At 34.4% G+C, this 26,171-nt stretch overlaps 1 protein-coding gene and 1 pseudogene across 1 annotated transcript in view; one reads left to right on the top strand and one right to left on the bottom strand.

Annotated features, from left to right (window-relative positions):
• Zswim6 (zinc finger SWIM-type containing 6) overlaps nt 1-26,171 on the top strand; it is a 185,854-nt gene that overhangs the window by 149,549 nt on the left and 10,134 nt on the right. The window contains exons 5-9 of the mRNA XM_076856119.2: nt 12,508-12,687; nt 17,039-17,215; nt 17,477-17,623; nt 21,344-21,490; nt 22,710-22,970. Of these exons, the coding sequence (XP_076712234.1) occupies nt 12,508-12,687; nt 17,039-17,215; nt 17,477-17,623; nt 21,344-21,490; nt 22,710-22,970 (912 nt within the window). The remainder of the gene's footprint in view (nt 1-12,507; nt 12,688-17,038; nt 17,216-17,476; nt 17,624-21,343; nt 21,491-22,709; nt 22,971-26,171) is intronic.
• LOC143399412 (U6 snRNA-associated Sm-like protein LSm5 pseudogene) lies at nt 5,190-5,377 on the bottom strand (annotated as a pseudogene).

The following is a 26,171-nucleotide window of genomic DNA, read 5'->3' as shown; positions in this document are numbered from 1 at the left end:
ATTTAAATTTCTAAGAATACTTAGGATCTTGCTTTTAATAATCTCAGACAGATAGAGGGTTTTACGTCTCTGTTGTTGTGGTCTGGGGCTGGGGATATAGCTCAGATGATTGTTGTGGTCTGAAGAGTTATGAACCCCACCCCCACCCCCATCTCCACCCCATTTGTATGCTGAACCACTTACTTACTCCCAGTGTGATAGCATTAGAAGGTGAGGCCTCTGAGAAGTAATTTTGTCATGAGAGTCCATGAATGGAATTAATACCCTCATGAAAGAGGCTTGAAGGCACTATCTATGAGGACCTGGACCTCACTAGGTACTGAATCTGCTAGTGCCTTGATCTTGGACTTTCTAGCTTCAGAAACTGGGAGGAATAAAGTTTTGTTGTTTCTAAGCCACCCAGTTTATATTATTTTTGTTAAGCAGTTTGAATGGACTAAGTATCTTTAAAATAGAAATAGTAATTTTGACCATGGAGAATTAAACTGTTAATTTTAATAATGGTTGTTTAATTTTTAAAAGTTGTGTAACTCTTACTGTAATTTAAAATATATACCATAAATACTTTTTACACAAATATAGTTTTGAGTTTGGACAAGTACATGTAATCATATAACCACCACTACAATGAAGTCAGAGAAGATTCTTTCACCACCACCCCCCATGCCCTAATGTTGTCCCTTGGTGGTTAGCTTATACCTTTTCTCAATTTCTAGCAACTATTGATCTCTTCTCAGACCCTTCAGCTTTGTCTTTTCCAAAATATCCTGGAAGTTGAATAGTGAAGTAAGTGGGGGGGGGGGCGGGGGCGGAGGTTGTACACATATGTGCATGTAGAGCGTGTATGTAGATATTTCATAACCTCTGGATTTAGGCTTCCTTTGCTTATCATTATACATTTAAGATACTATGTATTTATCAGTGCTTTAGTTTTTTGTCACTTCAGAAGGATAATTTCTTGCATGAATGTATGAGTTTGAAGTCACCAACTGAAGGACATTACAAATTATGTTCAGCCGGGACTACAAATAAAACTGCTATAAACATTTTAGTGTAAGTGTGAATATAAGTTTTTCATTCTATTGGGCAAATCTATAGGAGTTGTGTTGCTGGGTCATATAGTAAATGTACTGTTTTCTAGGTATACAAATTTACACTCTCAGCAATTTATAAGCATTCCAGTTGCTCCACATCCTCTCCAGTACTTGTTATCAGACTTAATTTTTTTTCCAAATTGTAGCCATTAAAACATGGATGTGATATTATCTCTTTGTGATTTTTAAAAATACCTTAATTTTTATTTGTTTTTTAAATTTTTTATGTTGTGCCAGGGATTGAACCCTGTGCCTTACATGTGCTAGGCAAGCACTCTACCACTGAGCCACAACCCAAGCCCCAGTCTCTTGTGTGATTTTAATTTGATTTTCCTCATGGTTACACAATGCAAGCATGTTTTTGCCATCTTATGTATCTTATTTGATGAAGTATCTTTCTAGACTTCTTTTCCCTTCTCAAAGAAAATTGCCAAGTTTTCTGGAGCAGTTTTAGGTTCACAGAAAAATTGCATGGAGATTTTCTGTATACTAGTTACCCCACCTCAATTCATGGCCACCCCCATTATCACCCTCCCCCAACAGAGTGGTCCATTTGTGACAAATGATGAATCTACACTGACACATCATCATTATTACCCAGAATCCATAATTTACATTAGACTAACTATAGATACTGTGCTTTCAGTGGTTTTGGGGAAATGTATAATGACATGTCTATAATTATAGTATCATACTGAGTAATTCACTGTCCTAAAAAAATCTATTCATCCTTTCTGTTCTCTAATGATAATTATGATTTTTTTTAAATACTGTCTCCATAGTTTTGCCTCTTCCAGTGTTGTATAGTTGGAATCATATAGTGTGGAACCTCTTCTTCAACTTAGTACTAGGCCTCAATCTCTTTTCATGGCTTAGGAACTCATTTTGGTTTTTGCCCATTTTTATTGGTTCATTCATTTTTCTTAGTTTTGAGAAGGTTTTACTTTTTTTCTGGGTTGAAGTCCTTTGTCACATGTATGATTTGTAAGTATTTTCTACTCATCTATAACTTGTCCTTTCATTCTGTTGTCTTTTGTTGAGCGAAAGTTTTTAATTTTGATGAAGTCTACTTCATCAGTTCTTTTATGGATAATGCTTTTGGTATTTTATCTAATACTTTTACCTACTGCAGGATTATGAATATTTTTTAGCAGTTTTGTGGTTTTAAGTTTAGGTCTCATTTTTGAGTTCATTTTTAAATAAGATAATGTCATACCAATTTAGATTCTTTAATTTTTCCCAACATGACTATCTAATTGTCCCAGTTGTTAAAAAGACATATCTTATTTCCATTGAATTGATTTTCAACCTTGAATTAATAATATTTGTGTAGGTCTTTTCATAAATTTACTATTCTTTTGCATTGGTCTCTGTGCCTTCCTTTGTTCTGATTACGGTAACGATCAAATTTTATAGGAAATCTCGAATTCAGGTACTCAGAGTCCAGCTTTGTCCTTCTTCAGAATTGTTTTGCTAATTCTATTTTTTTTCAGTGTGTACACAAACACTAGCTAGAGTTTAGATGAGGTTGTATTGAATATATAGATCAATTTGGGAATAATTGACATCTTAATGATACCGAGTTTTCCAATCCATGAATATAGTGACTTTCCATTTTTTAAAAAAGAATCTCTGATTTCTTTCATCAGTGTTTAACAGTTTTTAAGATAGAGATGCTGTACATGTTTTGTTAGAATTATAAGTCAAGCATTTTATGATTTTTGGTGCTAATATAAATGATACTTTTGGGGGGGTACTTTTGTGGTTTCTGGTTGGTTCTATTTAGCATATATATCTGTAGGAGTTTTTGTTTTGTCTCTGAATTTGTATCATATGGTCTTATTAACTTTCTTAATAGTTTTAGAAGTTTTTTTTTTTTTTGTAGGTAATAGTCTTTATGTACAAAGGCTTCTTCTTTCTATCCTTTCCAACTGCCTTTAACCTCCTTTTCTTATTTTATTGGCCTGGCTAGAACTTTTGGTGTGATGCTGAATAGAATTGGTAAGAACAGAGTTGTGGCGTCAAAAATATACATTGGAAAAAAGATAACCTATTCAATAAATGTTGCTAAAGAAAACTGGAAATCCATATGTAGTAGAATGAAATTTAATCCTTATCATTTACCTTGCATAAAAATCAAATTAAATCAAAGATTTAGAAATTAGACCTCAAACCCAACATATACTAGAAGACAATGTCGGCCCAGCACTCCAACATGACAGCTCAGGAACAGACTTCTTTAACAAGATTACTAAAGTGCAAGAAGTAAAATCAAGTATCAGTAAATGGGATGGCATCAAACTAAAGAACTTCTTCACAGCAAAAGAAACAAAAGAACGTGAAACGAGAGACTACAGAAAAGGAGAAAATTTTACCACCTGCACCTCAGATAGAGTGTTAATTTTCAGGATATATAAAGAACTCAAAAACTTAGCACCAAAAAACCAAATAACCCAATCAATAAATGGGCAAAGGAAATAAACATACACTTCTCAGAAGAAGAAATACAAGTGATCAACAAATATATGAAAAAAAAAAGTTCAACTTCTCTACTAATTAGAAAATACAAATTGGAACTACACTGAGATAACTTCCATTCTCACTCCTGTCAGAATGGAAGTTATCAAGAATATAGGTAACAGTATATGTTGGCAAGGATGTGGGGAAAAAGGTACAATCATACATTGCTGGTGGGATTGCAAATTGGTGCAACCATTCTGGAAAAAGCAGTATGGAGATTTTCCTCAAAAAACTAGGAATGGAACCACCATTTAGCCCAACTATACTATTCCTCAGTTTATATCCAATGGATTTAAAATTGGAATATTACAGTAAAATAGCCACATCAGTGTTTATAGCAGCTTAGTTCACAAAAGCTAAGTTATGCAACCAACCGAGGTGCCCTTCAGCAAATGAATGGATAAAGAAATTATTCTCTCTCTCTCTCTCTCTCTCTCTCTCTCTCTCTCTCTCTCTCTCTCTCTCTCTCCACACACACACACATACAATGGAATATTACTCAGCCATAAAGAAGAATGACTTCTTGACATTTGTAAGTAAATGGAAGCCAAACCCCAAAAATTAAAGGTCAAATGTTTTCACTGATATGTGGAAGCTAGCACTCAATAAGGAGAAAATGGGGGAAGAATTAGATATTCAGTAGACTGGACATAGGGGAAAGAGAAAAAGGAAAGGGGGATGGGAAAAGTGAAGACAGTGGAATGAATCTGAAATAATTTTCCAGTGTACTTATATATGAATATACCATAGTGGATCCCACCATTAGGTATATCCATAAAAATGATATCCTAACTAGAATAAGATATACTCTATGCTTGTATATGGAAAAAAAATGTTCAACTTCTCTGTTAATTAGAGAAATGCAAATTGAAACTATAAACTCAGTGACATCTATATAATAATATCAAAATTAATTCTACTACTGTGATATATAACTAAAAAAAGCCACCACCCACCCAAAAACAACAACAACTAAAAAAAAAACAAAAAACACTGGCTTTTTTTTTTTTTTTGGTTTGGTTTTGATATTAAAGGAAAAGCATTTCATCTTTTGCCATTATGATGCTAACTGTGAGGATTTTTGCAGATGTCCTTTATTCTTGTCTATACTTTTTGTTCTTTTGTTTGCTGAGAGCTTTTATTTATCATGAAAGAATAAGGAACTTTTCCTGCATTTGTTGACATGATTATATGTTTTTCTTCTTTAATCTGTTAATGTGGTGAATTACACAAATTGATTTTTGATGTTGAACCAGCCCTGCATTCTTGGGATAAACCCTATGTGTTTATGGTTTTACCTTTTTGATAGTGCTTTATTTAATGTGCTAACATCTCTTTTTTTCCTTCTAACCAAAAACACCTTTATTTTTCAGTCTTCAAAAAACAAACTAATTTCTTCTTTTTCCAAGATAATCATGATTAACTTAGAAAAATGGTCATATAGTACATCTTCAAAGCATTTCCCTTTAATGGGAAAATTGGCTTTAGATAATCTAAACATTAGACTATTAAAAAAATCTATTTTGTTGCCATTATAAAACAAAATGGAATCTATCATAAGTCAAGGAAATTTGTTCACACTTCTGGTCCTTCTCCATCAGGAATCAGCATTGTTATATTATATTCGTATAGCAAAATCTCATCTAATTTAGTTATCCTCCTTCCTTCTGGTGTGATTGCAAACTCAGTGACATCTGCCAGCACCATATTGACAAAGTCATCAAATTCTAAAGTGTTCCAACAATTTCATTATCACTCTTCATCACAATGTAAATTTTTGATCCTATATACTTGTCCACAAGCTCTAGCAGTTGCATTTTTAGCTGCCATGGCTAAACAGGAAGTGGCCAACCAACATGCTAACATCTTGTTGAGGAATTTTACTTCTGTGTTTACCAGGAATATTTCTTTGCAGTTGGTAATGTTTTTTGTCTGATTTTAGTATCAGGGTAATGCTGGCCCCATTTCTGTGTAGAATTGGTGTTATTTTTGAAGTACTAAGGAAACTTTTCCAAGGAGGCATCTGGACCTGCATTATTAGAGATTTTTCAACTGCAAATTTAATTTCTTTAATAAATTTATGACCATTCAGGTTATTAGGTCTTTATGTGAGTAAGCTTTAATACTTTATTATTTGCAGGAAATTTTTCCATTTTGTAGAATTTATGTGGGCATAAAGTTGTTCAAAAGTATTTCCTTATGACTTTTGAAGAGTATCTTAAATTATATGTGTAATTATATTATAAATTTTATAATACCGCTAGTATCTGTAATTGTGTGCCCTCTTTAATTTCTGGTACTGATAGTTGTGGCTTCTTGCAGTTAGCCTGGTTAGCTTTGTTGATTTCATTGATCTTTTTTTAAAAGAAGCATCTTTGAGTTTTGTTGATTCCCACCCCCTCCCTTTCCTGTTTTCAGTTACATTGATTTCTGAAGCTGTTTTCTTTCTTTGCCTTTAGTTTCTCTTTCTTTTTTTCATTTTAAGGTGGATATTTAGATTATTGATATTAATTTTTTCTAAAGTAAGCATCTGCTGCTATAAATTTCCATCTAAAAACATTTTTAGCCACATGCTACAAATTTTAATACACTTATTTCATCTTCATTCAGGCATAAAATATGTTTTTTTCTCTTGTGACTGAATTTTTTTAAATTTATTTTTTAACTTTAGGTGGACACAAAAATATATTTTTATTTTATTTTTATGTGGTGCTGAGGATCGAACCCAGTGCCTCACTCATGCCAGGCGAGTGCGCTACTACTTGAGCCATACCCCCAGCCCTTGTGACTGACTTTTACTTTGAGTGAAAGTGTGTTGTTTAATTTACAGACATTTGGGGATTTCACAAAGTTCCCTGTTAACTGATTTCTCCGTTATTTCTATTATGTCAGAGAATGTACTTTATATAATTTCAACTCTTATAAATTGTCAGTTTGTTTTATGGCCTTAGAATATAGATGCTCTTGATAATTGTGCATTTTAAGAGTAAGTTTTTGTTAATGTTAGGTGCAGTATCCTATAAATAACAGTTTGGTATAGTTGGTTGATAGTGTTGTTCAGGTATTCTCTTAATTTTCTTTCTGCTTGTTTTGTCAGTTACTGGTTTTCTTAGAGTTTACCCTTCCTGAGGTTTACTAAGCCTCTTGGATCTATAAGTTGAAGTCTCCAAATATAATTGTAGATTTGTCTATTTCAATTCCATTTGTTTTTGCTTTCTGTATTTTTAAGTCGTATTGAGTGCCCTGTGCTTATTTAGGATTGTACATCTTTTTGGAGAACTTTTTGTCATTATGTAATGTGCCACTTGATTTGATACTAACATAGTCACTCCAGCTTTATTTTGATAGTGTCCTGTGGTGTATCTTTTTTCATCCTTTCAGTTTGTCATTATATTCACAGTGAGTTTCTTACACAAGCACAGAGTTGGTTCTTGGTTTTTAATCTGATTTAACTGTTATTTTTAATTGGTATGTTTAGAACACTTATTGTATAAAATTATTGATATATTACTATTGCCCTGTAGTATAGTTTGAGGTCTGGTATCGCTATACCGCCTGATTCACACTTCCTGCTTAGAGTTATTTTTGCTATTCTGGGTCTTTTATTTTTCCATATGAATTTCATGGTAGCTTTCTCTATTTCTACAAGAAATGCCGTTGGGATTTTAATTGGCATTGCATTAAACCTATAGAGAACTTTTGGTAATATCGCCATTTTGATGATGTTAGTTCTGCCTATCTATGAACAGGGTATATTTTTCCATCTTCTAAGATCTTCTTCTGTTTCTCTCTTTAGGGTTCTGTAGTTTTCATTGTATAAGTCTTTCACCTCTTTTGTTAGGTTGATTGCCAAGTATTTTTTTTTTTTTTTGAGGATATTGTGAATGGAGTGGTTGTCCTCATTTCCATTTCAGAGGATTTGTCGCTGATATACAGGAATGCCTTTGATTTATGCGTGTTGATTTTATATCCTGCCACTTTGCTGAATTCATTTATTAGCTCTAGTAGTTTCTTTGTAGACCCTTTTGGGTCTGCTAGGTATAGAATCATGTCATCTGCAAATAGTGATAATTTAAGTTCTTCTTTTCCTATTTTTATGCCTTTAATTTCTTTCATCTGTCTAATTGCTCTGGCCAGTGTTTCGAGAACTATGTTGAACAGAAGTGGTGAGAGAGGGCATCCCTGTCTTGTTCCAGATTTTAGAGGGAATGCCTTCAATTTTTCTCCATTCAGAATGATGCTAACAGGCGGGTGGACCAAATGGTACAGAATAGAGGACACAGAAACCAATCCACAAAACTACAACTATCTTATATTTGATAAAGGGGCTAAAAGCATGAAATGGAGGAAGGATAGCATCTTCAACAAATGGTGCTGGGAAAACTGGAAATCCATATGCAACAAAATGAAACTGAATCCCTTTCTCTCGCCATGCACAAAAGTTAACTCAAAATGGATCAAGGAGCTTGATATCAAATCAGAGACACGGCGTCTGATAGAAGAAAAAGTTGTCTACGATCTACATACAGTGGGGTCGGGCTCCAAATTCCTCAATAGGACACCCATAGCACAAGAGTTAATAACTAGAATCAACAAATGAGACTTACTCAAACTAAAAAGTTTTTTCTCAGCAAAAGAAACAATAAGAGAGGTAAATAGGGAGCCTGCATCCTGGGAACAAATTTTTACTCCTTACACATCAGATAGAGTCCTAATATCCAGAGTATACAAAGAACTCAAAAAATTAAACAATAAGAAAACAAATAACCCAATCAACAAATGGGCCAAGGACCTGAACAGACACTTCTCAGAGGAGGACATACAATCAATCAACAAGTACATGAAAAAATGCTCACCATCTCTAGCAGTCAGAGAAATGCAAATCAAAACCACCCTAAGATACCATCTCACTCCAGTAAGATTGGCAGCCATTATGAAGTCAAACAACAACAAGTGCTGGCAAGGATGTGGGGAAAAGGGTACACTTGTACATTGCTGGTGGGACTGCAAATTGGTGCGGCCAATTTGGAAAGCAGTATGGAGATTCCTGAGAAAGCTGGGAATGGATCCACCATTTGACCCAGCTATCGCCCTTCTCGGTCTATTCCCTAAAGACCTAAAAAGAGCATGCTACAGGGACACTGCTACATCGATGTTCATAGCAGCACAATTCACAATAGCAAGACTGTGGAACCAACCTAGATGCCCTTCAATAGATGAATGGATAAAAAAAATGTGGCATTTATACACAATGGAGTATTACTCTGCATTAAAAAATGATAAAATCATAGAATTTGCAGGGAAATGGATGGCATTAGAGCAGATTATGCTAAGTGAAGCTGGCCAATCCCTAAAAAACAAATGCCAAATGTTTTCTTTGATATAAGCAGAGTAACTAAGAACAGAGTTGGGAGGAAGAGCATGACTAGAAGATTAACATTAAACAGGGACAAGAGGTGGGAGGGAAAAGGAGAGAGAAGGGAAATTGCATGGAAATGGAAGGAGACCCTCATGGTTATACAAAATTACATACAAGAGGAAGTGAGGGGAAAGGGGAAAAAAAAACAAGGGGGAGAAATGAATCACAGTAGATGGGGTAGAGAGAGAAGATGGGAGGGGAGGGGAGGGGATGGGGGATAGTAGAGGATAGAAAAGGCAGCAGAATACTACAGACACTAGTATAGCAATATGTAAAACAGTGGATGTGTAACCGATGTGATGCTGCAATCTGTATACAGGGTAAAAATGGGAGTTCATAACCCACTTGAATCAAAGTGTGAAATATGATATGTCAAGAACTATGTAATGTTTTGAACAACCAACAATAAAAATTAAAAAAAATTATTGATATAGCTGAATTTAGGTCTCACATTTAAATTTTCCTTTCTGTTTATTCCCTTGGTTTTCTTGGTTTCCTTTGTGGCCTTTTTAAAGATTATTTGAATCTAAGTATTTAAAATTAATTTTGATTTAATTTAACTTCTGTTGTTCTTTTTGTTTTATCTGCTGATATCCTTTTTTATGGTATTATAGTAAATATACTAAGTTTTAACAGTCTACTTTGAATAAATATTTTGCCACATCAAGAGGAATGTAGAATCTAACAACTGTATAAATCACCGTACTCTCTCTTTTATGTTATAGTTATGAGTATTACATATCCATGCATTTAAACTCTGTAAGACAGTGTTTATATTTTTGCTTTCAACAGTCATGCTTATTTTCAAAACTTAGAAAGGCATAAATAGTATATGTATTCAGATATTTACCATTTCTGTTACTTTTATTCCTGAAATTGTTTTTTTGCTCTAATGTCTCTGTAGTCTGAATAATTTTATTTAGAACTTTCTCTAGAATAGGTCTTTACCAACAAATACTTTGTTTTCCCTAATTTAAGAATGCCTATATTTCATTATCGTTCCTAAGTGATATTTTTGCTGGTTATAGAATTTTGAGTTGACACCAGTTTCTTTTAGCACTTTAAATGTAGTGTCCTATTGTATTCTGTCTTCTGTGAGTGGTGGTAAGAAATTTGCAATTATTTGAAGATTTGTTCTATTTTAGGTATTTTGTTTTTCTCTGTTTTCAAGATTTTTTTTCCCCTGTTGTCTTTGCTTTCCAGTGTGACTTGATTATGTGGTCTGTTTGGGCATGGTTTTCTTAAGAGTTTACCCTTCCTGAGGTTGACTAAGCCTCTTGGATCTATAAGTTCAAATTATTCTTCCGATTTGAGAAGTTTCTTAGTAATTATTTCTTCCAGAGTTTTCTGTCTCTCCTATGGACACCTAGTAATACAAACATTAATAAACCTCTTGCTCTTTTCAATTTTGAACAGAGGAGATCATTTCTGTCTTGAAGTTCACTAACGTTTCCCTCTGTCATCTTCTTGTGCTATTGATCCCCCTTGGTATTTTTTTTAATATTTTTTTTCACTTCTAAAATTTCTGTTCAGGTCTATTTTATAGATTGTATTTTACTTCTGATAATTACTTTTATAATTTTTTAAATAATGTACCTTTATCTCATTGAAGAGTTTAGTGATCACTATAAATTGTGTGGGCTGATAATTCTAACATCGTGTTTATTTTGCTTGGCATCTGTTGGATTTTTTTTTTCTTCCCTTAAGAATTGGTCACATTTTCCTGTTTCTTTGTAAACTGAATAATTTTAAATCATGAAGATTTTGATTTTTGTATTGTGGAGTCTGGGTTCTATTAAAATCCTCTGGAGATTAAAATACTTTTTTTTTTAAGCAAGCAAATCAATCACAATAGGTTTAGATCATACCTTGTTTCCCTTCCTTCAGGTGATGATACTAATGTCTGTTTTCAGAGCTTTGGCTGTGCTACTGTGCTGCCTCCGTTCTGTCTCATGCACATGAGATATGACCAGGACTTAAAAGATTCCCCCTTCCTTCTCCTGAATTGAGGGTCTCTTTTTCAGTTCTTATACCAGGAAAATAAAGTTTTCCTCAAGGTTTTGCTGCATGAACCCTCTACAGAGTTTCTTAATGAGGTTAATCTGTTGTCAAAACCAGGGGAAATATAGTAATGGGAAATCACAGCCATATGGGTTACTTCTTCAAGTTTTATTTCCCTCTCAATCTGCTTCCTTGTGTTTACTTCTCAGAGTCCTCAGGTTATTGTTCAGAGTTTTATTAGTTGTAATCATTGGCAGAGGTGGTGGGCATAATCCATCTTAATTGACTGTGTTTTTTTTTAATTGGCATTTAAAAATATAGAAATATAGATTGTAAATATTTGTGGCTTAGGTTATGGCTTTTTAAAAACTTTATGTTGGTAAAATTTACTTCATATTTAAGATAATCCAGTGCTGTAAATATGAAAGAATGTAAAGAATCTCTTTTGGACAAATCAAGCATAAACAGTGATCATTTCTGTCTCCATTATTCAGGTGGCTAACAGAAAACTGATTAAAACACACAGTGACATGCACACATACCTTTTCAAAGAGAAAGTGTTATGAATGTACTGCTATCATGTTTTAAAAGTAGTAAACTTGAACTTTTAAAATTTATAAAATACTTGCTTGAATTAACCACCTTTGAAGAATGTAGATCATGAGTTGTCCCTTTACTTTAAATTCATTATTGATTTTCCTTTGAAAGATTAGTGAAATTTTGGTTAGTATTTATTTAATTTGTACAAAAAACTACATTTAGTGATTTTATTTATGTAAAGATTGGTTCTTGGTTTAATTGTTTAAGGACTTGTTTAAATGAATTTTAGTTTTAAAAGATATTTTACTGTTTTTTTTTTACCCAAACTATTTGTACTGTTGTTATATACGATATATGGTGTATGTATTATATGCACCACAATTAGTATCTTTGTTTCCATATTAGTGTTCATATAAGCATATACACATATATATACCAATTGATAAATATAATAAAGTTTGAAATTTCCTGTAGGGAGACTGGGAAATTATTTTTGTGTCCATTGTATGACTTTATTATTTTATTGTAAACAAATAATCTTAGAAAGTTGCCGTTTCATGCAGAACCATGAAATGGTATATTGTAGCATCCAAGTATAGAATCTTTTGTAAACGAAATCTTAGGATTCTGTATATTACTGACTTTTCCCCTAAGATGTCACAGAAGTAGGAAGATGATTACAATTGTCATTTGTGAAATATGTTTCCTCTTTATGTTTAACAGTATTTGGATCCTAGGTTCAGAGTTGGGAACCTATTGTCCTCCCCCTATTTAATTCTATATTATATTTGTGGCTTGCTTTAGGAGAACTGAATTATAACAGTGGCAAACTTGCATTTATCTTGAAGTGATTTAAAATTTATCTTTAGCTGTTACGTAAGAATTGGAGATTTTTGTCATTTTAAAAAATTTACTTTTTCTACCTTAAATTAGGTGCTCTGTGGATGTGTATAGTTTTAAATCCCCACTGCAAGTTGGAGCAGAAAGCGAGTTGGCTAAAACAGCTGAAAAAGTGGAACAGTGTTGATGTCTGTCCATGGGAAGATGGAAATCATGGCAGCGAATTACCCAACTTAACTAATGCTCTGCCTCAGGGTGCAAATGCCAACCAAGGTGAGTCTACAATAATGTTCCGCTCAGTTTTTAGGTACTTCACTGTATATATGTGTTTATAAGGATAACACATTATATTTAGGGAACTGATTTTACCCACTTCAGAGCTTATTGTAACTCAAGGACTTAATATATTTTGACTGTGAATGTGTGTGTTTTAATTTTCCCTGAGATCTCTGTATCTTTTTTAAAAGATTCTCAGAATACAGATATATGTAATACTTACACATATCAGTATGTGTTAAAATGGGCCATTAATTATTTAGTTTGAATTTTCTTTAATTTAAAAAAAAAACTACAGAGTAGAATGGTATTAGATTACTTTGTAAAACAAATTATTGAGATGCTTGAGAAGCTATGTGTTTTATCCCAATTCATACTTATCCTACTATGTAATATGTTAAAAATTCTTCATTTTAGAAAGTAGCATGGAAGCATTTTATGACTGGACTGAGGGACCTGGAATGCTTTGGGCATTTGGACTGGGAAACTTATTTACTGAGAAGTGTCTAGTATACTTATCTCCGTCTTCTAAGGCTAACTGCCCTCCAATCTGTGGAACAACCGAAAATGCCCCCAGGTGTTTCAGAAGAACCTCTGTCTCTGTTTCTATCCTGCTTTTTCAGCCAATCTCTTTCTATTGAATTGATCCATTTAGCTCAAGTCCCTCTTCATCAAAACAACAACAACAACAACAAAATCTTCCTTGGCCTCATTTTTCTATCTAGCTACTATAGGGTTTTCTGTTTTCAGAACCAGATTCTTAGCTAGCTAGTAACTCTTGAAAATACAGATTTCATTTGCTAATTTATACCACTACTTTTGCATGATTTTGTGTCTTTTTTTGGAGAAAAGTTAAAAGACCTTAAAGTCATTACAGAAGCAAGTTCAGATTAAATTACATGAGGAGAATCTAGAATCAAAACTATCCTCTATGTGCTGGTTTTATAAGTAGTTGGTACTACTAAAAATAAAGAGTTTGGCAATGTGCTGAGTTCAAATGAGATATTACCAGTATTTTTAGTCTTTACAAAGAAAGAAAATGGTATGTATTATTCTCTAGAGACTTGTCCAATCAAAAAGAAAGATGATTGTCTAACTCTGTCAGCTTTGTGTAGGGATATTTGCCTTGAATTCAGTATTTGAAATATATTTTGTCTTTATTGCTCATGATGATTTTATTTCATAACTTCAAAGAAAATAAAAGTACCCCTTAGGCCCCCAATTTTTTTTCCAGACACTCAGAATTTTCAAGTTTGGCTGTGCAATATTTATTCTATTGGTTGCTAGGAAAGGATACACTGACACCTCACAGGCAATCTTTTTTTTTTTTTTGGTACTAGGGATTGAACTCGGGGGCACTCAACCATGGAGCCACATCCTCAGTCTTATTTTGTATTTTATTTAGATACAGCATCTTACTGAGTTGCTTATGCCTCGCTTTTGCTGAGGCTGGCTTTGAGCTTGTGATCTTCCTGCCTCAGCCTCCCGAGCTACTGGGATTACAGGCGTGTACCACCACACCCAGCCTCACAGACAATCTTGATTTCTTTCTATTTTCATATTTGGATTCTCTATGTTTCACTTCCTGCTTTTGGGAGACTACCATTCTAATATTTTATACTTTACTTTTTACTCTCCATTTATTATGTTACTCTTGGTTAAACATGAATATTCCATAGGCTTTAGAAAACTGGTAAGAAGTGATTCAGCCTCCTCATACCACAGTTCATTTCATTTACAGTTTGCCCTAAGAGATCCTGGTTTCATAGCTGTTTTACCTGAAGGCACCAGAGCACTTGCTCTCAGGAGAATGCCCACATCCTCCTGATTGACTGTCAGAAGAAGCTGGGGCTCATATCTGCAGTACCTCAGTGCTCTCTTCCCTAGGAGAGAGTTGGCAGTGGCCAACAGAACCCAGCAGCTGTGCCATTCCACCTGGACTGAATGTGCCTATGGCACAGGCCATGGCAGGATTTGATGTATTTACACATTAAAGTGACTATGTGTAGTGCTTAGAGGCAATCCTCTTATGAGGTCCTTTGTTAGAATTCATGAACAGTAAGATTAGAATCTATATTTTGAAAGAGTGTTTTTAAAAAATATACTAGAATAACAGCCAGTGTCTTATTTTTAATTGTTTTGGTAAAAAAAAAACTTAGACTTTTTCCCTTTTACTGTTCTAAATTTCCCAAATTTAATGTTAATTAGGTAGTCTGTTTCTCTTTTTTTTTTCAGTCTTAACTATAGTAACTGAATAACCAGAGAGACATCCAAGGTTTTAAAAAAGTGGCCACAATTTTGACACCTAATCAAATCAGATTTTCAGTTTCACATCTTTTTAACCATTGTATATGTGTATAGAATCAATTATTATGCGTTGCTATGTTATGACAGAACTTTATAGCCTTCATTTTCTTTTAAATATCATTTTATGAGAATTGAGCCTTTTTGTTACTATTTGTTTTATTGTTCATCTAGAGGTTATCCTGGTGTGTGTCCTCTACATTTCTCTGTATTCCCACGGTCACATATAAATAGGTGAACAGTTCATGTTTTTTTTTTTAATTTTTCTAATGAAATTAGCCCCCACAGCTTGCTTTTACTAATAGTACAACAGATTGTGAGCTCTTGTTCTTTTAATAAATGTGTAATACTAAGTTGCTCTTAAAGTTTCTTTTTAGTTTTAAATTCTATTTCTGTAATTTGAGCTAAACAAATAAACTGAAACAAGAGGTGATGGAACCAGTGTCATCCTGGGTATAGACATATTCATTCTGCTCAGCAAAAAAAAAAATCAAAAGCAAAACAAAAAACCCTAATAGGTTCAATAATGCAGGATGCACGGTTCCACTCTTCATTCATATATATATATATCGTTCAGCTGCCAGCAAGGAATCTAGGTAGGGGCCATTGTAGGTGATATGTGATTCTTTTATGCTTCTTAAATTATCTGTATTCCACATGTTTTGATATGTCTGCCATTCAGGTAAAGATACCTAACTTGCCCCGAGATCAAGCTGAAGTAATGTCTCTGTTAAGGACTTTTCAAGAGCCTTTCTGAATAGTTGAATTAGCTGAATTTGTAGTAAGGATATCTGTGGTTTGATCCCTTTGCCACCACCTGGCCATGTGACTTTGGCAGTCACTTTATTTCCCTTGCTCTGGTCAGTTCTCCCAACAGAATAGAAAGACTGGACTACAAAAGTGCTCCAGGAGCCATTCTTCTTAGCTTAGTTGTTCTTTGATTTTTTATGTTTTTGCTTTGTCTGAGCTCACATAAAGGTCTAGGGAGAGGAAGATGAAACCTTATCATAAGGAAATTCCATATTTTGCTTATACTTGAGTCTCAGAACATTTGAGCTAAGTTAAGTACACATGAATAAAAATAGTTTGTTACCCTGATTTTCATTTGAGGTTTGCTAGGGTTTGTGAACCATTGATGGTAAGTTTGGAGTGGGGACCCAAGAGGTGGGAGAGTAGGTAGAATTTTTAGGAATTGAATATCCCATGAGCTGAGGTGAGAGTATCCTTTATTCCCCAAACATTTCTTTTCTTCGTCAGGTCCTGAAACTTGAACCCTCTTCGGAGTGTATGCTTCTGCTCTTTTGTGATGCCCCGGCATACACTATGCTGGGGACATCACACCAGTCATGGAACCTGTCCAGGAGTCAGGAGGCAGCCTGTAGGGGCAAGGTAAGTGCGCTGGTTTGTTTTGTAGCTATGTTGTGTGGCTTTGTGAAATGTTAAACATATGCATTTATGCCCTTTGGGATATTAAGTGGCATTTAATCATTATATCCCAAGAAGCATAATAGTTTTAATTGTGCAAAACCGCACAATATAGTTAAAAAATATAACCAAAAGCACAACCCTTATGCGTATTTTTAAAGGCTGAATGAATCTTCCTGAAAGGTTCCATGGCTGGTGTCACATCTCTTGCATAGTGTTTGTGAGAGCTGTTGATCCCATCAGGGGCAGCCCACCACAGCACCTCAGAAGTGGGGAGCAGTGAGTTTTCACATGATTTTTGTACCAAGTGCCTCTTTTAAGTGTATTTGGCATGGAAAGTAGACTTGACAGTTCTTTTTGCAGGATGCCTTTAACGTTAGCTTTAATGGCTGCCGAATGTTTGTGTTTGATAAAGCAAGTGAGTGAATGGTGGCTCTTTGGGCTGACTTGCCTCTTAGTACTTAGGATGTGAGAAAATTCACCCTTCGCCCTTCTGCTTAGAGGGTGCAGGACATTGTGTGTGGGTGTGTTCATGAACATCTGGCCACAGAATGGTATGACTGATTTATTCACATGTGAACAATAGCTGACACGGCTTTCTGAATTGTGGAAAAAACAGATTCATCGAACAGGCCACATCGGACAGTGTTCACACGAGCCATTGAGGCATGCGATCTCCACTGGCAGGATAGCCATTTGCAGCACATTATCAGCAGTGACCTATACACCAACTACTGTTACCATGACGACACTGAAAACTCCCTCTTTGACTCCCGCGGGTGGCCCCTCTGGCATGGTAAGTGGCCAAACCGGAAAGACATTTCCATGACTTACTTCTTTGTCTAGTTTCTATAGCATTATTAGAGTGGGAGGTGGAGAATTGAGGGATTCAATGGGAGATGGATGAATGTTTGGCAATAGGAGCTGGGTTTTTCATTCAAATCCAAGTCTAGAAATGGTTTCTCATGTCTTTTTAATAGTATTTTGGGAGAAACATCTTACTATTAAATCTGTTTTTGTAGAAGTGGCAACTTTACCCCATGGTTTTCTGTTTTAGAACATGTTCCTACAGCCTGTGCAAGAGTGGATGCATTACGTTCTCATGGGTACCCCAGAGAAGCACTGAGACTAGCAATAGCTATTGTTAACACATTAAGACGACAGCAACAGAAACAGTTGGAAATGTTCCGGACTCAAAAAAAAGGTGAATGTGAAGGAGTTTGTTTCCATTGGAATGGGATTTTTGGTGATGACCTCACTAGGTTTTGTATTCTTCTGGGAGAGATGGCTTTTGAAATTAGAGCCATAATCTCTTGTAGAAATATTTGATAACTGCTGTAAAAAATGTTATTGTTTCCTTTTTCTTGGTAGAATATTGTAAGAGAAAATTTTAGAAACATCTTTTAGCGGGCACTGAGCACTTGCTTAGCATGAATGAGGTCTTGGGTTCCATCTTTAGCACCACATACAAAAAACATAGATTAATGTTTTAAGAAGAATTTTTCATTGTTTGAGTAACTGTTGAATATGTATGGATTATCTAACATGCAAGTAGTTTAGCCAAATATATTGTGAAAGTAAAATAATTATAATAGGACTCTGGGGATAGGCTGCTTATGTTTGAATCCCAGTAATAGGTCCAGCTGAGCAGCCTTAGACAGTGACTTAATTTTTCTGTGATTTAGATGCCTGTTCTGTAGAATGGGGCTCAGTAGAGTACCTATCTCTTAGCATTGAGAAGATTAAAATAGTTAGTGTCTATAAACTACATAAAACAGGACTGGCATGATTTTTAAGAACTTTAAAACTTTTTAGCAACAATGATTTGTACATGAGGACATGTTATTTATTTAAAGTGACTATAACAGGACTCCTAGATTTTTTTCAAGTTTTGTATATGACATCTTATGAACTGTCAGCTGACAGAACACATTTAACTTCTCTTTTAGTTTATTAATCTTTTAAATTTTTTATATCTTATTTATTTATTTTTGTGTGGTGCTAATGATCAAACCCAATGCCTCACGTATGTGAGGCAAGCGCTCTACCCCTGAGCTACACTCAGCCCATAATTTTTAAATTTTGAATAAGCAGTATAATGGTCATCGCAGAAGGTTGTATTAGGCTTAATCATCAAATAGTGAAATTTATATATGCTTTTTCTCATTGATCTGTGTACCTGTTGTTCTGTAGGTATAAATTTAATTGCTATATTTATAAAATTGTTTCTATGAAATTAAATAGTTTTGTTTATAAATCATAAAATATAATTTTTAATGTGTCTTTGGTCAGTTTGAATTGTTTTTACTCTGTTTTAATTTTTATTAAGAAGGATAGTTAGTTGCTGTGTGACTTTTTTTTTTTCCTTTTGGTTATGTGGTTTGTTTGTTTGTTTGTTTGTTTGTTTTGGTACCAGGGATTAAACTCAGGGACACTTGACATCCACATCCCCAGCCCTATTTTGTATTTTATTTAGAGACAGAGTCTCTCAGTGAGTTGCTTAGCACCTTGCTTTTGCTGAGGCTGGCTTTGAACTGGAGATCTTCCTGCCTCAGCCTCCTGAACCACTGGGATTACTGGTGTGCGCCCACTGTGCCCAGCCTATGTTTTTGTTTTTATTCTTCAGGTTATTACACACCATACATTTTGAGTATAACTAAATGATTAAAAGTTGTTGAAATAGGCTGGTGTTTGGAGCATGTGTTTGCCAAAACTTTCAGTGCCCTCTATATTGGAATTATTATGAATGTTAACACTATCATTTATACAGCAAAAAAATAAAATAAAAATAAAAATTTTCAATTTGAGCCAAAGAATGAAAAATTCAGATAGGTTTGGAATGTAAGTAATCATCATATGTGACTACTTTGTTCAGTTCTTCCTGTTCTTCACATCATTACTGATGTTTGCAAAAAATATTGCTAGAACTTTTGGAAAAATTTTCTGAAATTCTTCTTCCCCTAAATATTCACAGGATTTTTGATCAAAAGCATTTACTTCTGTTTAGTATAAAGGATAATATTCGGGCTAGGAAAGAATGCAGCATTTATTATATAGTGCAAAGTGAGCTAACTCATGATGATCATCTGATTTTTTTAAAAAATCATAAATTTTACTAAGAAATGTTGATTTTTAAATTTTGTGTAGTAAAATGTTGCATTAGCTAAGAAATACAAAGTATACAAATGTTACTTCATTTAGTTAAGTTAGAAAGCATGTTAGTTTGGACTCCTTTGACTGTCTTTGATATAATACTATAGCCTAAATCTAGACCATTCTTAGATCCTTTTCTCTTTTATCATGCAAGCAGTGAAAATTTCTATTTCATACTAGTCTTTAGTATTACCAAGATTTTGTAATACACCTGTATCTTTCCCTGCTTTTTTCTTGTTTTTGTTGTACATCCATATTTGAAGAATAGACTTTTGTAGCTATCATAAAAATCCAAAGTGCAGGGGCTGGGGTTGTGGCTCAGTGGTAGAGCGCTCGCCTAGCACATGTGAGGCCCTGGGTTTGATCCTCAGCACCACGTAAAAATAAACAAACAAAATAAAGGTATTGTGTCTAACTACAACTAAAAAAAAAATAGATATTTAAAAAAAATCCAAATGCCATAAGAGTTGCTTGTTAATGGACCAAGATTAGTAAATGTAGTATCTCAACATTATCAGTGTTTCTTAGCATGATTTGTTAGCTTCTTGATTCTGAAATCAAAGTCCTTTCTTTTTGGATTGATTTCTTCCATTTCCTCAGTTTCTATCACTTGACAATTAATTTGTTTGTATAAACACAGCGCTTACCTTACTTACCTTAACACAGGTTTTTCCCCACCAATATTAGACTATTCCCAAAGAGTAATGCTCATGTTTTCTTTCTTTCTTCCTTTTTTTTTTTTTTTTTAAATGCTGGTTATGTATTAGAAAACTAGTGGTAGAAACCAAAGGGAAGGAGCTTTCCAAGAAATCTAGAACCAAACAAATAAATTTTAATACATTGTGCCAAGCCATTTTTCATTTATGTGTATTCATAGTTAATAATTCAAAACCAGAAGACTTCTGAAGGAATGATGAATTCATGAAATGACTCTTTGGCTATTTATAAGTCAATTTTTTTCTTGTTTATTTTTCCTCATAGCTTTCATGCTTTCCTTTAAGGAGGATCTACTGTTATTTATTATCTTAGAAAACATTTAGATACAGTTAATATTTTACAGCAGTGGAATATATCTTAAAACATTTGCAACCTTTTCCTTAGAAGTCGGTAACTTAACTCAACAGTGCTAACATTCTGGGAAAAAAATGAAAAGAAAAATGCTTCTTCCACATATGTATTATCTTCTTCTGTTCACCTTTGTGACAAAGATCCTGTCTTAAATAACTTAGAGATCCATAATAAGGAGGACTTCTGTGATGTGAAAGGGAGTGATTTAATGATATTAAACCATGGAAGTCTGTGTCTAACCCAGGACCTTTAAGTCCTTAATTTAGATGATCCAGTGAGTGCTGACTCCTGAAGACAGCTTCTTGATGTAGTTGTAGAGTTAACTACTTGATGATTCCAGAGGTCTTCATATCACTACCTTCTCAGAATAAAATTTGGAATTTATTAATCCCCTTACAACATGATTTAATAATGTGAGTAATAATGTTAAGCCAGTACACTGGATACATGAATGAAATAAATGTTTGAGAGCTGTCCTGGAATTTAGTACCATTTATATTGATTTACATGTAAACTTTTAGAACTCAGAATGGTTCACAAGTTAGGGATTATGGTACCTTTTGATTTTTTTTTTAATTAAAGGGGGATTTCCATCTGTAGTAGTACTGATTTGTCAGGATGCTACTATTAAACAATAAAGTCTTTCCTTCCTCTACTTCCCTCCTTTCCCCTCCCTATCTCTCAATTCCCTTTTCTTATACAGAGCTACCCCATAAAAGCATAACCTCAATAACCAACCTGGAAGGCTGGGTCGGACACCCCCTAGACCCTGTGGGCACTCTCTTCAGTAGCCTTATGGAAGCTTGCCACATTGATGATGAAAACTTCTCTGGGTTCTCAGATTTTACAGGTAAAGCCATTGGAATTACTATGATGATTTTGTTTGTTTGTTTTGAAACCCTGAGTGGCATTAGTCTTTGCTTTTCTTTATAGTATGCTTTATGAAGCCATGTAGTTAACAATACCCATGGTTAATAAGAGAGCAAAGAAATAGGCACTCTCAGGCTTTTCTGCCAGGCTTCCACAAGCAGAGAAAGGTCTTAGAGTCAACAACAGGCAGCATATGTCAAGATGTTTATTTTCTTATGACCAATGGGTCTGCATCTAAGAATTTATCTACATTTATGACTATTTTCCAACAGAAAGATAAAAAGTAAGGATAGACACCATAGCCTTTAGAGCCATAAAAATTAATTTAGTTGATTATTAAATTTATCTTTGCATTAAAATGACTTAAATACTTTAAATCTACTTTAAAGGGAGTATTAAATGCCATTTATAACTGTTTTACATCACACATTCCTTTAAAGTGGTATTTTGAGAGTTCTCTTGGCCCCTTGAACACTAAGAATCATCCCTGCAAGAGCCATGGTGGAGGTAAGGAAGGGATACAGGATTGCTCTGTTGTTACTCCCATAGCTGGTGAACTTAGAAGGTTAATTATCTTGCCCTTCATAATTTCCCCTGTAGTGGTTGCTTTTATGGATTAAGGGTGCCCCAAACTCTTTGTCAGGACTGAAGAAGGTATGGGTATGAGTTCACTTTCCTTGGGAGTTAGATGATTGAAATTTGTTACAATTTGTAATAAAAGCATCTTAACAGAGTTAAGAGAATGCTCAAAGAATCAGTCCTCTGATGATAACTGAAAACTCTGGGATAAAACAAAAGACCCTAAAATTGAGTAACATATGTTAGATTACTCTTTTCATTATGAATTTCAACAATGGAAACTTTTCTTTTTTAATTCCAGTCTTTAAAAAAAGTGGTGTTATTGTAGTTATCATGTTTAAAATCTTTTCATTCCTGAGGATTCTTAGTATAATGCATAGTTTTCTTTTGTGACTCATTTTCAGTGGGAGAAAATATTTTTAATATCCTATCCTTTAAAACATACACACTTAGTCACCCATGGTCTCTTTTAGAAAGATTAGAAAACTGTGCACTTTAACCAAAAAACACGTTTCTGGTTTTCTTAGAATTAAGTCAATAATTTATTCTAGTACTGGGTGTCTATCAAACTACCTGCTGCAAAAGTAGTTTGACTCTTTTTCCTTTGTTCCATTTTATAGAAAACATGGGACACTGCAAGTCTCTGGAATACCAACATCTACCTGCACACAAGTTTTTAGAAGAAGGGGAATCCTATTTAACCCTGGCCGTGGAAGTAGCCCTGATAGGACTGGGACAGCAGCGTATCATGCCTGATGGGCTGTATACTCAAGAGAAAGTTTGCCGGAATGAGGAGCAGCTCATTTCTAAGCTTCAGGAAATTGAACTGGATGATACACTGGTGAAAATTTTTCGCAAGCAAGCAGTCTTCCTATTAGAAGGTAGTTTGACAAATTTTCCACTTAGTTAGCCAATTTGATTTAGGTGCTAATCTTTCTTATGTTAATAGTCCTATATGAATGCATTTAATATGGTTGTTCTGACTGATAGGATCTTAGAGTGTCAAGGACATGTTCTCTGTTCAAAAAAATAGCATCACTGAAAAAAAAGTACAGATGTTTAGATTTGTATCATTTGATTTAGGTTGTAATATAGTATAGCCTGTTAGAAATGAACCTCATTTGAATGCTGCAAGCTTTGTAAAGGACCATTTTATTATGAGTAATTCCTGAGATAAATGCGATTTTTATATTTAGGGAGTTGTTATTGGTAGTCATGTTCCTATTTGCTTAATCAGTTAAGTAATAAAGTAAAGACTGGCACTCCTGCAAATTTTGGGGTGTTACCTGATATCTGTTTTTAATACGTCATGCACATGCTAACAAAAAACTAAAGGCTACAGGAATGACTTTCCACAGCTCTAATTTCATAGGATTCACTAGGCATAGATTGACCAAGGAAAAAGTTTTGTAAAATTTGTAAGGGAAAGTCAAATAAATGTTCTCCTTTTTCTCTAAATTCAAGATTTAAAGGGCCTAACAGATTTTGGTTGGGATTGTTTTTCAGATTTTTTTCCCTCAAAAAGATAAATGGAATTAGTATAATAACCTATTCTTTGTGCAAATTTTGGAGGTGTCTAATTGATAAAATAGCTTCTCTTTCACCAGTCCATGTGTGTTATGTGATTTTCTGTGATTGACCAGTTGAAAAAGCATATTGTCTTCATTTTTTATCCTGGATTGATACACGTGAAGGAAGAGTTTTAAACAAAATAGCATTTTGAACCTTGTTTGTTTATCTAAAATTAAAGATCTATTTGAAAGAAAATATTTTCTGTAAAGATGCACATTTGTATATCTTAGAAATGGATTTTAAAGGGAAAATATTCTTAAGGCAAGCCTTCTTAATAGCATTCTTTATTTTAATAAAAATTCCTAATTTTAATTTTGAAGCACTTTTCTGAAGTTATTTTTTCCTAAAGATACAAAGCCCATCTTTGGAAAAAAAATTTTTTTTAAAAAAGCCCATCTTTGCAAGTTCATAGAGAAATCCTAGTTGTTTTCTTTCATTTTACTTCCATGAAATTCCTTTAAACTATAAACAGTATTGTTAGCCACAAACATTTTTAAAGGTTGACTATTACTGGCTGTACTTGCTTTTTTTTTTTTTTTTTTTTTTTTTTGAGAGAGGGTACTGATGATTGAACTCAGGATCACTCCACCACTGAGCCACATCCCCAGCCCTATTTTGTATTTTATTTAGAGCTCTATTTTGTATTTTATTTAATATTGTATATTATTTAGACCGTATCTTAGCACTAAGTTGCTTAGCACTTTGCCCTTGCTGAGGCTGGCTTCGAACTGAACTCGTGATCCTCCTGCCTCAGCCTCTCAGGCTTGCTGGGATTACAGGCATGAGCCATGTTGCCCAGCTGTAGTGACTTTTTTTTTTTTTTTAAAGAGAGAGAGGTAGAGAGAGAGAGAATTTTAATATTTATTTTTGTTTGTATGTGGTGCTGAGGATCGTACCCGGGCCACACGCATGCCAGGCAAGCACATTACCGCTTGAGCCACATCCCCAGCCCTTGTAGTGACTTTTAATTTCCATTAAATTGAAATTCAGGAAGAGGATGTGTGGTTTTCAAAATTGACAATGTGTAATATCTGTTTATCATTTACCTTTTTAAATATATTACCATGTTCATCATTTATGGATATTTTTGATCTTTATCTTAGTCTTTGTTATTTCATCCTTTTATGGAAACTACCTGAGAAGGAGCCCTGTTGACTTGTTGGGGTAATACAGGAGGTAGACCCAGGGGAAACCCAGGGATCATTTCTATAAACTCCAAAAGATGGAGCTTTGCAAATCAAAATTTATGTATGTCTCGTATATTTATACTCTGCAAATTTCAGGAGTAAATTAATTAACAGGAGTAAGTTAAATAACAGATCTGAAGAAGGAGAAGTAACCCTGTGTTGCTGCTGAGTGCTGAACTCTTCTGGCCACACTATTGGATGGATTATTTGGCATACTGGAAAAGCACCTAGTGCTAGGGAAACCTAGTGCCAAATGTCTGGGGTTTTTTTTTCCAGTACTTTTTTTTGGGTACCAAGGATTGTACCCAGGGGCGCTCAACCACTGATCTGCATCTCCAGCCCCTTTTTTTATTTTATTTAGAGACAGGGTCTCACTGAGTTGCTTAGGATCTTGCTAAATTATTGAGGCTGGCTTTGAGCTTGTGATCCTCCAGCCTCAGCCTCCCATGATGCTGGGATCACAGGCTTGCGACACAGTGCCTGGCTTGTTATTTAGTATTCTTGAGTTCAGGGATCACACTAATTAGTCTATAAATAATTCTGTGACACCTGACTTAATATTTTGCTTGTTGGGAAATGACATAGAGAAGTGATTATGCATCTGGTTTCCCCTGAGTAGTACAAAAGGTAATTTGCTTTAAAGGGATAGGATGAAAAGACAGGAAGGCGAAATGAAGAATATATATAATCACAACTTTTCTGTAGTTGGTCCTAACTTAAAATAGAGTTAGTGTCTTAGCTTTGGCAGTTATAACAGAACACCACAGACTGTGTGGCTAAACAACAGAAATTTATTTCTCATAGTTCTGGAGGCTGCAAGTGTCCACAATTGGCCAATACTGCTTCTCAAGCTTTTCCTGGCTTGAAGACAGCCACCTTCTCCCTGTGTCCTCACATGGCACAGCCAAAACAAGCTCTCTGGTGTCTCTTATTATAAAGACACTAGTCCTGTTGGATCAGCACCCCACTCTGACCTCATTCAACTTTAATAACATCCATAAAATCTCTTTTTCCATATATAATCACATTGGGGTCTGAGGCTTCAACATGAATTTTGGGGAGACACATATTTAGTCTGTGATAGTAACTTACTTAATGTAGTCTTGTTATATGAACTAAAGATGGGAGTATAATGCTGTTAACAACTTTTAAAGAATACTGGATCACCAAGACATTTTAAAATGTTTTCAAGTAAAGAAAAATCATAATGGATTTGTTAAAATTTAGGATGGATATTTGTTTGTTTAAATGAAAAATAAGTTATTTATGTGATATTTAAAGTACTTAATACTGAATAGTTCAAGTGCTACCAAAATATTAGTA

This window comes from Callospermophilus lateralis, chromosome 5, assembly GCF_048772815.1.
Source record: "Callospermophilus lateralis isolate mCalLat2 chromosome 5, mCalLat2.hap1, whole genome shotgun sequence".
Classification (NCBI taxonomy): Eukaryota; Metazoa; Chordata; class Mammalia; order Rodentia; family Sciuridae; genus Callospermophilus; species Callospermophilus lateralis.
The sequence above is the reverse complement of the archived record's forward strand: the minus strand, read 5'-3'. Positions and strand labels throughout refer to the sequence as shown.